This window comes from Myodes glareolus, chromosome 4, assembly GCF_982192425.1.
Source record: "Myodes glareolus chromosome 4, mMyoGla1.1, whole genome shotgun sequence".
Classification (NCBI taxonomy): Eukaryota; Metazoa; Chordata; class Mammalia; order Rodentia; family Cricetidae; genus Myodes; species Myodes glareolus.
Window position 1 is genome coordinate 39528977 of NC_142029.1, and position 16690 is coordinate 39545666.

Here is a 16690-nt window from a genome sequence, read left to right on the forward strand (position 1 = left end):
AGAGACTCAGGCAGTAACCCTTGTAGATGTGAATGTATGATGTCAGTCACTTGAGAATGGACAGGTGAGGAGCATTGGACTACCCATGAAGTGCCACCTTCGTGGCTTGGCTTTCCTCTGGACAGCTTTCTATTTTCTCACCCTGATGAGAGCATACTTTTTGCCTCTTCTTAGAAAATGACTTTTTTCCCCCATTCCCTAAGTGTTGACCACCTATCTCCATTAATGACAAACATCATTAGCTATGACCAAGGTTGTTCCATCGGGCAAAGTCACTTTTTCCTCTCAGTAGATGAATTGCTGAATTATTACCTGAGTTTTTGTTTGTTCTAATCCTGCCTTTACATCTTTTCTGCGATTGTGATGTACAAACTGTCCTCTGAGTCTTTACTGGCTATGAGCTCATTCAAGACACACTGTGCTGATGAATTTGATGTATCATTTTGATTAGGCCACATTAGCATACACAGGTATTTGGACAATTATTCTAGATGGTTCTGTGAAGATGAAATTAGAGTTTAAATTGATGGACTTTGGAGAAAGATGATTCCTTTCCATCTACTTAGGTTGAATCAACAGAAAGGAGATTGAGGTCCTTGGAGAATGGGATTCTGGCATTAGCAGGCAACAAGTGAAACTCATGCCTAGATTTCCAGCTTGTCAGAGAATTTATTCTTCATTATAATCCATTAAATTTAACCCCAGGGTGGGAAGAAATTTGTTGTCTCACCTTCTACACAGGTGGCCAGATTCTCTCACTCACCCTTACCATCCACCATTATTCAAACTTGTCTTTTCCTTATCCAAACTCTTTGAAAATCAAATATCTTACATCTTTTCTGTCCATGCTTCCACTCAGGGCAAGTGCAGGGCAAGTTTCTCCAGGCTCCTTCATCCACCCACCACATGGTAGCTATCCTAGCTCCCCTAAGCCCCACTGTTACCACTCTCTACATCCTGAAAACCCAAAGCAAACCCCCTTCTCTGCTTTAAGGTTGTGCTTGATCTGAATTCTTCTTCTTATGGTTCTCTGCATTCTGCTCCCTCAGTTCTTTGCGTCCTTGCTCCTCGACTGGTTCTACCTGGCGGCTCCTCTCCGCCTCATCAGCGATGCCTGCCCTCATTTCCAGCCCACTTCTGTGCCTCCATCCTTTTCACTGTATTCTCCTTATTTCCCTCTCTCCTCTCACCTAAGATACTCTGAACACACAGGCTCCGCCTGTATATGTCTTTACATCTCATTGATACAAATCTTACATTGTTCACTATTTCCTGTATGTTAGCCTCCAGTGAAGGCAATGTGTGAAAAGTGCATTGTGTCCAGTTTAACCCAATCTTTCCTTTAATCTTCCTCTGTGACCATTGACCAGCCAGTTGAAGTCTCTGGCATTATTATAATGAAGAGTTCTGTAGCATGAAGTTCTAATTAGTACCCAAATCTGGATCTTGGAAACATTTCAGGCATATGCAACAATGTAATCTACTCTGTAGTTGAGACTGAATCTTTGTTAGATGGCCTGACAGTATACCTGACTGTTTGGCAACATAGCAGAAATGTATTTCTTATAACGCCAGAGGCCATAAGTTCTTGGCATTGTGGAGTGTAATCAGTATCCAGGGAAAACATCCTGATTTGCAGAAGGATGGATGGACGGATGGGTGGAGGGAGGGAGGGAAAGAGAGAGGAGATAGAAAGACACAAAGGGAGGAGGTGGGGTGATGAGAGAGACTACTGACCTGTCTTTATAACCATATTACTTCTGGTTATGTGAACATTTCCTGGGGACACGAACAAACTTATCTACTCATTCCAGATAAGACGTCCAAATCTAGCTTGGTGATTCTGTGAGTTCAATTAGGATCATTTACAGGAGCATGGGCATGGAAAAAAGAAGTAGTCCGTCTCACCCCAGCAACTGTTAACCACTTATATTCTCAGGGAAGGGTATACCCTTCCCTTTAGCATCAATTAGCTGCCTATATGTTCTTGAGGAGGAGTGGAGTCTTGTGAGCACAACCCCTCAATGGGCCCATCTTATGAAGGTCTCCTGTGGCAATCATAGCTACGGAGAGCTTAAGAAGGCAATGGTCATGGCATACTCAGAATTGAGGATATAGCACTCCCCAAAGGACTCTACCTCCAACTTGTCACCATGGAGATTTAATCTTCCAAGTATAAACTTTAGTTGGCTGTAAATATTCAGGCTATAGCAACAGTGATGTAGTTCCTTCAATATTTTCCCCATGTAATAACATGCTAACCTTTCTTCCTTAAGTTTTATGGTAAACCTTAAAATTTTTTCCAATTGGTCAACATGAAATAGCTGTATAGCATGCTTTTAAGCTAAGATTTCTGTTGAAGTTGTCATAATGGTTTAATTTCTGTGATGCATATAAAACTTTATTTATGTAGAGTCACTTCCCTTGTCATGAGTCTGTTCACCAGCAACCATCTCAGCAGGGTTGTTTTAAGTGTTCCAGTGCCCCTAAGTAGGAAAGAAAACGGAGGCTCCCGTGTGGAGAGTGTATGGAGAACCTAATAAGGCCATGCATCCCTCCTGCCTCATGTGCGGAGACCTTGGTAAAGTAACAATGCATCTTCTCGTCTAGTGTGTGGAGAGGTGTCACGTGCTGGAAGTGCATGGTTGTCAGCTAGCGTTAGATGCAAACAAGATTCCTGCAGCATGTTAGCAGTTACTGCAGGAGACTAGAAGGCTAGATTGCAGATGTGAAAGTAAAGGTTAAAAGACAGCAGACATGCAAAATTAAAATGGAAACAGCAAAGCAAGCCCCCCTGGACTGTTAAGCACAATGACTAAATTTGGGTGTTTAGCCAGAGGCAGCCCTACAGTGCTGTAGATTTACAGTAGTTTTGTAAGAGCCTTAGAAAGGCTGTAAAGGGAAAGCCTAGTTTCTAGGTGTCTTTCTGCTCACCCATTCTACTTCTTGTAGTTAATGACTTCTTTTCAGTCTTTGTCAAAAGATGCTAAATTAATCAAAAGCATTACTCAGAATGGGTACTTGTCAATCTTTCTCTTTATGTAAATGTAAACCAATAAACTGGGCACGGAGGTGCATACCTGTAATTCCAACACTCAGGAAGCTGAGTCAAGAGAATAGAGAGGGTAGTTTGGACCTTATAGATAGTAAGACTCTGTCTTCAACCCTCCAAAAACAAACAAATGAACAAGCAATGTAAGCCAACAAAATTGGGTTGATGTGGTGATAATGTTAGACTAGTAAAGGCTGGATTCTCTTAGGATGTACTCAACTGATACATGACTCAAAGGAGGCAGTGGGCATGCACTATACGAATGACCATAGCGCATGGGCAATGGGAAGTGCGCTGGAGTTGAGCAGCAGCTGTTTTTTTAGGTTACTATTTACCACTAATAAGCCCAGAGATGACAACCCATTCAGCTAGCCTGCCTTCTGAGTCCGTTCAAGGTCCAGGACTCTCATAACTGTTTTATCTCACAAATATCACTCAAATCAACTCACTTTTCTTTCCTGCCTTTTATGCAAGTCCTAGACATCAGGACTGCTACCCCGGATGACTGTTTTATCTCACAAATATCACTCACATCAACCCACTTTTCTCTCCTGCCTTTTACACAAGTCTAGACATCAAGATTGCTACCCTGGATGACTGTTAGGACGTTTTCAGTTGACTGTCTACTTTTGCCCACTTCTGGCTCGTTCTCCTCACACAGCCACGAGGTTTTTAAATGCAAATGTGATGTGTCAGCACTTTGCTCCAAACCCTTTAATGCCCCTGGACAGGGCTCACAAGGCTCTGTGTTTCCAGACTTTCATCATTAGCTCACTAATTCTTTCTGACTCCTCTGACTCTCCTCGGTCTCTTTACTCTTTTCAACATGACGCACGCTCTGCCTTCGGCTAGTTAGTTCCCAGTGCCCCAGACACTGTCCACTACTCCTTCAGCCTTACTGCTGCCTTCCTGTTATTTGACCTGACTTTAAGCATTACTGTATTAGCAGCCAGTAGTGATGCAGGCTGATAATGAAGACTATATAGATTTGATTACTTGTAAATTGTATGCAGCTAGTTATCATTTTTTTTCTTTTGAGACAGCGTCTCACTACGTGATGGTGACGATCAGGGAACTGGCAATCCTCCTGCCTCAGCCTTTGGTGTGCCAGCGTTATGGGCATATGCCACCAAGCTTGGCTCTATAAAATTTTTATAATTAATTTTCCTATGCTTCCATATAGCACTTTTTGTTGTTGAGTACATTATGATGTATTAGCACACACGTGCTCAGTTCCAGTGGTCCAGGATGCCTTTCTGTCTTGGTTCCTTTTATTCTGATTCACTTCCCTACCCACTCACAAAGTGTCCTGGGAGCAACTCTGAAATGAACTCGTCACAATGGAATTCTTGTCCTATGGTCTGTTTTCGGGGGAAGCAAACCCTAAGCTATGAGTTCTAACTGCTTTGTTCACTTTTTTCTGTCTGTGCATTCCAAGCACGCTCTTAGGTATGCAAATGAATACTTAATAAATGAATAAAGATAGACAACATCCCAGAATGCTGCTACAAATTAAGTGAAACCATAAAGGTCTCTTTTGTTCTGTTCTTGAGCATTTGTGGCATACAGAGCCTCTGGAATTTACCTGTTATTGACCAGTCTCCTACCCTGCTTGGGAGGAAGAAAAGGGTACTCTACAAGAAGAAAGAAAGAGAATGGTGGCATTAATGAGAGATGAAGTGTCTAAAAATTCCTGCAAACTGTTTGATGCATAGAATCATCTGAATGTGTGCATGCGTGTGTGTGTGTGTGTGTGTGTGTGTGTGTCTCCTAAAGGAGAGTCAATGTGGAAGAAAGAGAAAGGCTAAAGACAGTGGTCTCTAACAGCCTTTGTCCCTGAAGAAGCAGCAGAATTTTGTCCTAAAAATGTGGTCTCTGTTCATCAAGCTTGGAAGGAGAGTGAACAGACCACTACTCTGCAGGATAATGGGCCACAACTTGGAAAATAAATTAGGAGTAGTCATAGGCAGAATCTCAGGGAGTCCGGGCGTGGTACTGTTGGACAGCAAGGAATGGTCAAGATCGTTTGACTAGAGGAAGTTTCTACAGAGGGTGTAGCTGATTAGTTGAGATGGAGCCTTCAGTCTACTAGCAGTGACTTCCTCCTTCCCTTTTCATGCCCACCCACAGAAACATCTTGTACAAAAGATGGTGAGGCATGGTCCGGGAAGCCCAGACTGCTGACCTTCACCCCTGGGGTACACGTGACAGGAGAGCAGAGTCGGAGAGGGAGACGCAGAGTATCAGCTCAGCAGAGGGCAGAGAGCCGCAAAAAGAATTTTCATAGGAAAAGCCAATTTGGGGCAGGCCATTACGTTTTCCACTGATTTTTCCAAGAATATTACTACCTCACTGATATCTAGGTCAAATCTAGAAGTGTGATGTTTGGAAGTTAGAAGAACTTCAATTTACTTCTCATCTTCTGAGCGCTGTGGAGATGGTATCTGGGACCAAAGTGCAATTGCACATGCATGCAGAACGGCAGTCCTTTACTTCCCTCAGACGGCATTTCTCTCACAGACCTCTATGAATCAGGCTTGTTATTTATTTTTGGTGCTTCAGATCAGGCCTATGTCCATGGGCATGCTAAGTATTAATTTTTACCACCGAGTCACAGCCCCAGCTCTGTAAAATTTGTGATAGTCTAGTCATTCAAGAAGACCATACTTTCTGATAGAGAAATGCAAAAATATTGACCTCAGTGGCCTAAAGTTCCACTGAATCTTCTTATGAAAGTTTCAAACCTCCCTATTGTCCTTTCTTTTTAAAGTAGAGCAAGATAAGTGGCACCCTTGCCTGGCCTTTCTAATGGAGCATCAGGATATGTGAATATTTTTTTCCTTTTTTGACTGGGAAAGTGACTTATCACAAATTTGACGCTTTCCATCCACATTCATCAGCACGAGTGTTCTTAAATCGCACGAGATGGAGCTGGTCAGTGGTTTTCAACATTCATATTTGAACAAAAGCGTTTACCAGTAAGGAATGTTGTTCAGTACGTGAGAGGGTCTGTGGCCCTACAAGAGGACTGGCAAAAAGAAGGACTGTCCTTCAGGAGGTGACTGAGACTAACGATGACAGGTCCAATACGGACAGTGATGACGAAGGATCATGAACCCACAGTTCTGTGCGAGACACTGCTTTGCCCAGGAGTCTATAGAAAAGGAGCAAGAACACATCCTTTCGCTCTACGAATTCAGTGTGGGACAGATCCCAGACATGCACCTCAATCACTTTAACACTATGTCTGAGGGGTGAACATGTGACTTTTTGCCGAGGAACCAGGGAGCAGGTGATTTCCATGAACACTCTTCAGGGAACAGCTGCAGGCAGCTCATCAGAGTCCCCATCATTAGGGGACAGACTGCAGGTCATCAGGCAAGGAGAACGGAATGTTATAGGCAGAAAGGGCAAACTCAGGACAATGGGTGACATTTTTAGTGATGGTGAGGTCAGAACTAGGGACAGAATACTGTTTCTTGGTCCAGAGATTTCTCTTTGAGAATCTTGATAGAGATGATTGTTTTATGAGGGTGTGAGCCTTGGTTTTGCTCAGAGCACTCTCTAATTCTTGTGGCTTTCTTTTTTGTTCTCTTCCATGTGTTTCTATGAGTAGGCAGGTTGGGCGTTCTTTTACCAGGAAGGTTGCCTAGCTAGGGGTTCCGTTTCTCCTTAGGGGTTGTCATTGCTAGGCCCAGCTTGGCTGGTGATGAATGTACATGGATTTGTCCTTAATTGGCAACATAAGAATATTTGCACACTGGGCCCGTGTCAGCAAATATAGTTCCTCTTGCTCAATATTAATCAAACGCCCAGTTATGAGATATAATTTTACTTACAGATCATTGACTGAAAGCCAGCCAGTGCACTCCCTCCTCTAGTCCTTCAGAGATCAGTCACTGAATTACGCAGACTGTCAGAATATCTCCCTCTACCCTGCTGTAATGAAGTAGGCTTGGCACTCACTGCAGATCCCCAGCCCAGGCCATGAGGGGAACACCTGAGGCCCGTCTTCCATGCTGGGGAGGTTGATGAAAATAGGACACGGTTCATGAGATCCAGACTGTCTCCTTGACGAGGACTCTCAGGAGAAGACGGTTTCCATGCTGTAAGTGTGCAGATCCAAACTAGGTGATGGATTACGTTTTTCCTCTTGCACAGCTTGCTCAGAAACTTGGCGTCAAATCTATGAACCACCTCAGGCAAATTTAGAGAACTTTATGATGTCCATTTTTTGCTTGATTTTAGCAAGTGTATCATACACCCCAGACTTCCATATCCAGTTATATTACATGCTGGAGAGCAAACCCAGGGCTGTGTGCATACCAGACAAGCCCTTTACCAGCTGAGCCATATTTCAGACAAACATGCTTTCTATTTAAATATGATTTCGTCTACAGTCATCTGACTTCCTTAAAAAGTTATTGAGATTAAGCTCATTATAAATCAACATAAAATCAAGCATTTAACGTGAATATTCAGTTGTGTATAACACACTCACAGTGTACACTTAGTTTCAATGCTTTACCGCCTCAGCAAAAGTGTTAATTTTACATTTTTTTCCTTTTGACTCTTTCAAATAAAACCTGAATTGTGTATGTTTTCAAGTCACCATATGTTTTTAACATTAAACAGGATTTTAATAAATACATAAAATAACATAAAACAAGGTGAGTACAAGAAACCAAGAAGGAGTACAGAACACACACACACACACACACACACAAGTGCAAGGAGCTTCACGGTGATATGGTCCCTGAGAGCCACTTGCTAGCAATGTCTAGTAAAATGAATATGGAAACAAGTCTGCTAGCCTGTGGTCCTGGAGTTATGTTTGCTTCTGTGACATGTTGTCATGGACAAAGCTGTGATGCCTAGCAGGTGACCCAATGGAGATGCAGAAGCCTTGGTTATTTACAAAAATGTACAGAATAGTGAAATAAAGAAAGTACTTAAAATTTTAGGGCAAAGCAAGTTTAAAGATAATTTTTGAAAAGTATTTATTTTAGAATCTACGAAGCAAAGGTTGATTATTTAGAAAGACAAATAAGATTGATAATTCTTAGCTAAACTAACCAAAAGAAAGTGAGAAGACCCAAATTAGTTGAGTTAGAGATGAAAAGGAATATAAAACATGTACTACTCCATTTCATAAAATTACCAGCTCTTATTCTCAAACCATATATTTCATATAACTGGAAAATCTAAAATAAATAAATAAATTTCTAGATACATATGACCTAGTTGTATTAAACCAAGATAAAATAAGCATTTTAAACAGATTTATGACAACCAATAATATTTCAGCAGTCACAAAAAACAAAAACAAAAAACCAAACTTCTACTGGAGAGGTGTCTCAGTGGCTAAGAACATGTGCTACTCTTACAGAGAATTCAAGTTCAAACCCAAAGGCCCATATCGGGTGGTTCACAAATACCTGTAACTTCAGTTCCAAGATGATTTGACAGGGAGCACATGTGCATACACACAAACAAACAAACAAACAAACAAACAAACTCTCAATGATGTGCCTGAGTGATTGCTCAGTGATTAAGAGTGCTTACCCCCATACTGCCAAAGCAACCCAAAGTAAAAATAATACTGTTGGATGAGTCCCCATATCTGATTTTAAATTAATACGGAGCCATAGTAATAAAGACACATTTTCGGCATAAATCCAGACACATCAATCAATGGAACAGACATATATGAACAGAAATGGGTTGATTTAAGTTGTAAGAGCTAGCTAAAAGCAAACCCAAGCTATCAGTCAAGTATTATAATTAATATTAAGTCTCTGTGCATTTATTTGGGAAGTGGCTGGCAGACAGAGCTGATGGGCAGTCTGGATGGAAAACTCCACCTTTAGGTGAGGAGAACAAAAAAGAGAGGGTACTATTTCACTTAATCCAGGCTCTGAGTTAGTACTTTCTGTCACCAAAATTGCTTGCCAATGTTATCTGTTAAAGCTGATTTTTAATAAACTTTGTGAATGTAACAAAACAAAACAAAACAAAACACCTAAACTTTAAATGGATCAAGGACCTCAACACAAGACATTAAACCCTGGAGCTATCATAGGAAGAAGTTTGAAACACATTTTAAGCTACAGACACAGGTAAGGACTTTCTGAATAGGATTCTGATGGCTCAGGAGGGGAAAAAACGACCAACAATTAACAAATGGGATCTCATAAAATTGAAAAACTTTGTGTAACAAAGATAACTGTCAATCAAATGAAGAGACAGTGGAATGGAACAACAAATTTTCCAGCTATATATTTTACAGTAGATTAGTATCTAGAACACAAGAAATTATCAATAAAACAACCCAGTCAAATTTTGTCCCAGTGCACTGGTGCAATAGAACTGTGATGGCTATGTGGGCAGTGGAACATTTTCTGGTCAAACATGAGGCCTGTTTCTCAGGAAGGATTTCATTCATAAGACCATACCTTGGGCAACATCTCATGACTGGTACAACTATAGACCCCTGTGGACTGTTGCTTTGCTAAACGGTCATGCGGTCACTGCCTTCTAAATATTTATGTTTAGAGTCATAGATTGTGTTTCTCTCAACACTGGACAGAGACACTTCTTTTTGAGGGGGTAGTAGTTAACCCAGGGACTCAGAACTGTCAGAGTACTTAGAATAGGAGACTGTTGAGTGCCAAGACTTAACTGGGACATCTGTATCAGCCCTATTCCCAAGGCTCAGGGAACATCACGGAAAATAGGAGGAAAGAAAGCAAGAGCAGGATGCTGGGGAGGATGCTGTGGAATACTGACTTGTGGATATGACTTGGTCATTGTGGTCTTGGATTCACTGCAGCCATGTTACCAGAATAAGACCTGCACAGGATTAAGCCAACAAGCAGTTGGCACTAAGGATAATCAGTAGGATTAAAAAAAGAAAAGGAGAAAAGGAGGATATGAAGGTAAGAGGAGGATTGTGGAAACGTGGTCAGAAGAATGACGCATGGTGAACAATGCCTTGGGGAGCTGTGAGAGAGGCTCCAGGAAGAAAGGCAGAGGCCTTTTACCTCGGGTGCTTTGTTCTTTGACATGATTTCATGCCTCCTGTGACAAACATTTACATCCAATTTATAAGACATGTTTATTCTTGTTGGACACAGAACATAGTGTTTTTTTTTCCTGTTGATTTTAAGGTCAAAATAATGGTTGATATCCATTGTGGCTTGTTGTGGGATAATCTTTTTGTAACTATGAAGAAATGTCACTTGGATTCGTTTAATAAAAATGCTAAACAGCCAATAGCTAGGCAGGATTTTCAAGGCAGGGGGAACACTGGAAAGAAGAAGGGCAGAGTTGTGAGGAGCCAGGTAGATCCAGAACAAGTCAGACACACAGGAAGAGATAGAGGTAAAAGCCACATGGTAGAATGTAGATTAATAAAAATATGTGTTAATTTAAGTTATAAGAGCGAGTTAGGAACAAGCCTGAGCTATGGCTGAGCTTATATAATCAATTATAAGTCTCCATGTGGTTTATTTGGAAGTTGGAGGTTGGAAAGAAAAATCTACCTATAGTGGTTGATTATAAATAGGCCAAAATTCCTTGTTACGTCTTTCATTGACAATTAAAACCTGTATTTTTTACTGCTCGAGTCTCTGTGGTTGCTTGGATATCAGAAGAAGAGAAATGGTGCTGTTCCTGGGCTCACGAGTGATCAGAATACTGCCTCTGTCAACACGACCAGAAAACAGTGAGGAAGCCTGAGCCTCCTTGTGGGGAGGTCCACATACTGGGGAATGGGGTCTCTAGCGAACAGCTCTGGTTAGGCACTGATTCTCCAGTTATGTGCCAAAGTCACCGTTAAAATGGATCTTCCATATCAGTTGATCTTTGCCCGTTGGCACATGTAGAGCAGAGCTGTCTCCACCCACCACTGCCCAAATTTCAGATCTACAGGAAATAAGTGACTCTTCTTAGCCATTTATTTTAGTTATTCGACAGATAGCTGCCATGAAATGAAGATTTCTTGTCAGTAATCACATAAACTATGTTTAGTTTGTACAGCAAGCTCTGCTACCACGGCATACACGTATTCTTGGAAACCTCATCTTTGTGATTATCCACCTACCTGTTGAATACAATTGATGAGGAAAAGAGCACCAAGGAAATAGTTCATAAAGAGTCCTCCCAACTATAGTAGCAACAACACCTTTAGAAAGCCCAGCCATAACACAGCTCCAGAGGCGTTCGCGTTTAGAACTGCAGTGCCAGCTGAGCAACCTCAGACCCAGACTTGTGTCACCAGACAACCTGCAGAGTGGAAAGGAGGCTGCCACATGGCGGAGGCCAGTCTCTATGTATTGGGAGTCAAGGCTCCATAATAAGAACTTGGCTCTAAGTAAATAAAAAAGTAAAAATTAAAAATAAATATTAAAGAAAAAAATCAGTCAATAAGACTTCAGTGTTTGGTGATTTTCTTGTGTAATGCATACTAAAAAGCACACATGAGCTGGGTAGCTCAGGTCTGAAATCCTGGCATTCAGAAGTCTGAGTCACATTGAGAAAGTCTGTCTCAAAAACGAAACACAAGAAAACACTTAAAAGGGAACAGACAGACTATTAGTGGCATGCATGGGTGATGTACTGAAGGGAAGGTTCAACCCTCTGTAGCCACACCCTTGGGTCAAGGATTTGGGCCTCATGAGCTCCTTTGTTTTAGTGGACTCAGTTTCAAAGACTGGAAGAGATTTTTGTAGATGTAGCTTTGGCTTCCGTACCTCTCACTACACCCAGGAAGGGGAGCCAGCATTCCCAGGAGGCTTGGTAACTAGACCTGAGGGAAGGATGTTGGGTTGGAGGGGTTCATGTTTCTCAGAAGTTCCTCAGTGTTGGTGATACTTGTGAGATAAACCTTTTCAGGGTAGAGAAGACTTTTTTAGGGGTTTGAGGAAGAACACTGATGGTCATCAGAGAATGTTGTCATCAAACATTGACTATACGGGAAGAAACTCACCAAGCAGGTCAGGTCCTTCTCTGTCCACTGCCTCGGGTCCAGGTTCACTGGGCAGAAGTTCTAGAGTCAGAGTGGCATCCTGAAGAAGGAATTTAGAAAGACAGATGTCAAGAGGGGATGTTTCTCTGTTCATGTTAAGGGTTATACTTACATCTTTAATACTGTTACTTAAATTTAAGCAAAGAATTTTTGTTGACAACTTGACTTTTCTATGGAACAAAGAAGGCATGGGGCTGACTCAGAATTTCTGCTTATGAACCCTCCAGTAAAATCATAGAACACTGAAATTGATGGAGCTTTAAGTTAAATACAAAAATGACTACTACATCGAATTCTTTTAGTTTCCAATATATTAATTTGCTTTACCACCTCCAACAAATAAAAATGTAGGTAAGCTTGTAGGAATTAAAAATAAACTTATAAGGGTATTCCTGAAAAATAAAAGATAAGTATTATATTTTGCTTTAATTACTCATTTTAGTTCATAAAAATCTTTTATGTGGCTGGCAGATAATTCAGCAGGAACAGGCACTGGCCACTATGCCTGATGGTCTGAGTTCAATCCCTGGGACCCATAGAGTGAAAGGAGAGAGCCAACTTTTGCAGTTTTTCCTCTGACTTCCACGTGTATGCTGTGGCATGCCTGTGTCTCCTCTTCTTCTTCCAGTAAATAAAGGGATGCAAAAATTTAAAAAAAGTCAAAATGTGTCTTATTAAACACAGAGCACAACCGGACTCAAAATGAAGCAAGTATCTAACTGAATCCAAGAAAATTGAATTTTAAAACATTTGAAATGCAATGTGAATCCATTTTTGCTAATGTAGTTATTGGAAATGGGCTCCCAATTACAGACCTAAAAACATAAAGTTCATGTACATAGCTTTATGTACAAAAATACATAGCATTGCAAAGAGTATTTTCTTCTATTCAGTCTGTGAAACTGATTGTTTTGCTGGAGGGCTTTAAACAAAAGGACAGGAAACTCACCTCAGTGATGTTAGCAAGGGGCATGGGCAGCCCTGATTGGACGGCAGGTTTGGAGACTGACAATGGGTCAGCAACTTCTGAGGGGAAAAAAAAATCACAAGGCTAAAATGTTTCTTTTTTTTTCTTTTATGAGTTAGACAATAAACTAGGTAAGCTTCTAAAATCTGGTACTAGTCAATTCTTAATGAGTACTACTACAGCATTAGGACATTGGAGCTACAGACTAATGGTCATTAATCTGAATGACGCACACTGAAGGGCAGATCCAGGGCTGCATCTTGCATGCCTGTGCGAGGGGAATTATTAAGGACAGGATGAAAAAGTGGGAGAGGTTGGGTAATGGGTACAACAATCAGTATAAGTAGACAGAAGGAATAAGTACTGGGATTATATTGCTCAGAGGGGTGATTATAGTTAGCGATAATGTATTGTTTATTTCATAATTGCTTTAAGAGGAGTTTTGAATTTTCTCATCACAAAGAAATGATACAGAATAAAGTGATAGATGTAATAATTACACTGCTTTGATCATTATGTGATATACACATGTATCTAATCATAATTTTATAGCCCAAGAATGTGTGTAATTATGATGTGCCAATAACATAATAAGAACAATTACGAAAGAATAGTAGTTTAGAGATTTTTAGGGTCCCCAGCCTTTGTCTACAGACTCAGATCAAGTAGTCAGGCTGGTTGGCTAGGCAAAGGGGGATAAGAATGTAACTTAGCTGGCAAGGAAAGAAATAGTTAGTATAAACACTGTAAAATAGGGGCATCTGCGGAGTCAAAATCCATCCCTCCTTCTGCTTCTCAGAACACCCCAAGAAAGCTCAACAAAGATACAAGCCCAGAGTAACAAACAAGCTTGGAGACAGTTCTGAAGTTGTTTCCTTGTTGCTTCAGAGGCTCCATAACCTCCCTTCCCAGTTTCCAGAGATAATGATTTGTTGATAGAAATCAGATGGCAGAAGTGCCAGACAGTGGCAGTTTCACGCCATCTTGTGCTAAGATGGCCTTTCCGTTGTCTCTCCTACTAGCTGCAGTATCTTTGAGTTTCAGGCTCCTGGATTCCCCTACAGCCTTCTCTAAAGGTCCCAAGCATGTCGGATTATCCTGTTTATGTCTTTGGATCCCGTTGAAAGTTGACCTATAGGGGTTGTATCAGTGGTTCCTTACCTTCCTCCCTGGGGTCAGTTGCGTCAGTGGGCAACCCTCAGGCATGGAAGTAGCAGGGAGGTCATGCTACTTCTAGCCCTATGAGACTATTCCGTTCCTTTGAGTTAGAGAAATTTTCATGGTCAGTTTCTCTATCTCTTTTCAAACTAGCCTCATTTGAATATGCCATCTGTTTTCCTATGAAACCTGACTAGTTAACTGGATGAGAAGATCTGTGTAAGCGATGACAGATAGATGGGACTCTCCAAATGTTTTCCCCTCCGTGTGGGCCCGACTGACTGAACACGTTAGCCTGACTGAACTGAAACTACAGTGTGCTCTGAGACTTCTCTTTGGTGCAAAGTGATCACCAGGGGCTGATTAGATGAAACGCAGAAGGGAGTGAGGAGAGACAGAAATAGTACTATCCATGATGTACCTGTCATAGCAACAACTGACTTTCCAGGGCCTAAGTTAGAAGGGCATCATCATTCCTAGCTTCTCTGTTAGAATGAGAATAAACTCAGAACCATGGCATCACCAACTGACCATCACTGAACTGAATCATCCCCACATCCAAGGAATGGTCTCCATCTAGTAGCTGGAGGATGAGTTTTTTGAGGTCCATAGTTGGGAGGTAGATTTCTGGTTGCTTGTCTTCTATGGTTCCATGATGGATTCTTTCCCTTTCAATTGTGTTCGAGTCAAGGGTCAGGGGATGACTTCCAGGGCTTTGCACTTCTTTGTGGGCTTTCTTAAAGATGGCCGTGAGTTGTATTTCTGTGGAGCTTGAACTGTGGAGAGTAGAGGACATGCAAATCAATTGTTACAAGGCTAGAGAGTTTCTATGTTGCTATAAGTCTTCAGGAAAATTTAACCTCTTTTCTGATAGGCTCTTAAAAGATATCCAACTTAGAACATTTCAATATTTGCCAGAAATTTAGCATATAGAAAATATTGACAAATACTTCATTTTAATGTAGAATGTCAGCCGGGAGATTAAGTCTAGTTTGAAAAGAGGTTGTGAACTGCTTCCATACATATTTATATTTAAAAAGGGCTAATGGTTCATTGTTAATTGATCAGTGTTCTTGGTGGTCTTAAAGCCATGCAGTGCCAATCAGAAAGAGATGAATTGGCCCCTTTTCTACAAGATACCTTCTTTAAGATCTATGGAAGAGCATGCACAGTGTAGCAGTGGCATGACAGGCTATGTATGCCATGACCAAGTGGAACTTCAGTTCTTAAGGCCTTTTTTCTTCCATTCTTTTCCACAAAGTATTTTATTTTTGCTCTTTCAAGACAGGGTTTCTCTGTGTAACAGCTCTGGCTGACCTGGAATTTGCGTTGTAGACCAGACCGGTCTCAAACTCACCCAGATCCACCTGCCTCTGCCTCCCGAGAGAGAGCTGAGATTAAAGGCACACACCATCCCCATCTGGACACAAAGTATTTTTTAAATTAAAAAAAAAGACAAAAAACTTTAAATGAAATAGAGCAAGGAAACAAAATAATAAAAGACGTAAGAGAAGAGGAAGGAAAGCAGTACACAATGAATGATTAACAACTGTATTTACTACCATATTTATTAATACAGTATCTTTCAGCATGCAACCCCAAAGAAGATTCTTTACAGCTCTGTCCTTGAGAATAAAGTGTTACTTTTTGTTTCATGCCATAAATCTACACAGAGAGGTGTAGAAGTGTTTTTAAAGGCCTCAGAAGCTGATAATGTGTATTCTTGGCAGCTCTTCAGACCACACAATCAGTCAGCGGCTACAGTTCATTATTTCACTAGTCAATTGCAGGAACCAAAGCCAGATTCTCATTACTGATCTCTCCAAGGTGTAGTGGGTCATTTCCCCACCTCAAACTGACCTTGGGGCTGAGGAGCAAATTGGTTTCTCTCCTTTATTCTAGACTTCAGTTGGATGTACTCATGAGTGTGAAGGCAGCCAGCCAATCTCCCATTGCAAGCATATTAGAATTAGTTAAATCCTGATGCTGGCATAAAACATCTGTATTCTCAATTTTTTCTAATTAGAACTGTAGTTTTTTTATAGAACATTTCAGATGGTCAAGTCAATGTTACCTTGCTAATCTCACATAGTAATTTGACTAGAGGGTTTCAAAAATTACTAATGATAATTAATTCCGTTATAAAGAGAGATGCAAAGAGTAAGAAAACCTCTAAATGGTTTACACAGTGTTAAAAATATATGCAGGCTTGAAAAAAAAGGTTTAAAGCCTTAAAATAAAAAAGAAAGAAAGAGAGTAGTTAGGTGTGGTGGTACACACCTTTAATCTCAGCACTGGGGAGGCAGAGACAGACGGATCTCTGGGAGTTCAAGGATAGCCTGGTTTACAGAGGGAATTCCAGGACAAAGATATGCAGAGAACCTGTCTCAAAAAGCCAAAAGTTAAAAGTAAAAATAAAAGAAATAGAGGTTAAAATAAAGCTGCATAAAGATGGAAAACACACAGAGAATCTTGATACTGTATG

At 40.9% G+C, this 16690-nt stretch overlaps 1 protein-coding gene across 1 annotated transcript in view; it reads right to left on the reverse strand.

Moving 5' to 3' along the window:
* The window catches only part of Impg1 (interphotoreceptor matrix proteoglycan 1), a 121049-nt gene that overhangs the window by 62007 nt on the left and 42352 nt on the right, over nt 1-16690 (reverse strand). The window contains exons 9-11 of the mRNA XM_048435693.3: nt 14737-14981; nt 13030-13106; nt 12042-12120 (exon numbers count right to left, since the gene is read on the reverse strand). Of these exons, the coding sequence (XP_048291650.3) occupies nt 12042-12120; nt 13030-13106; nt 14737-14981 (401 nt within the window). The remainder of the gene's footprint in view (nt 1-12041; nt 12121-13029; nt 13107-14736; nt 14982-16690) is intronic.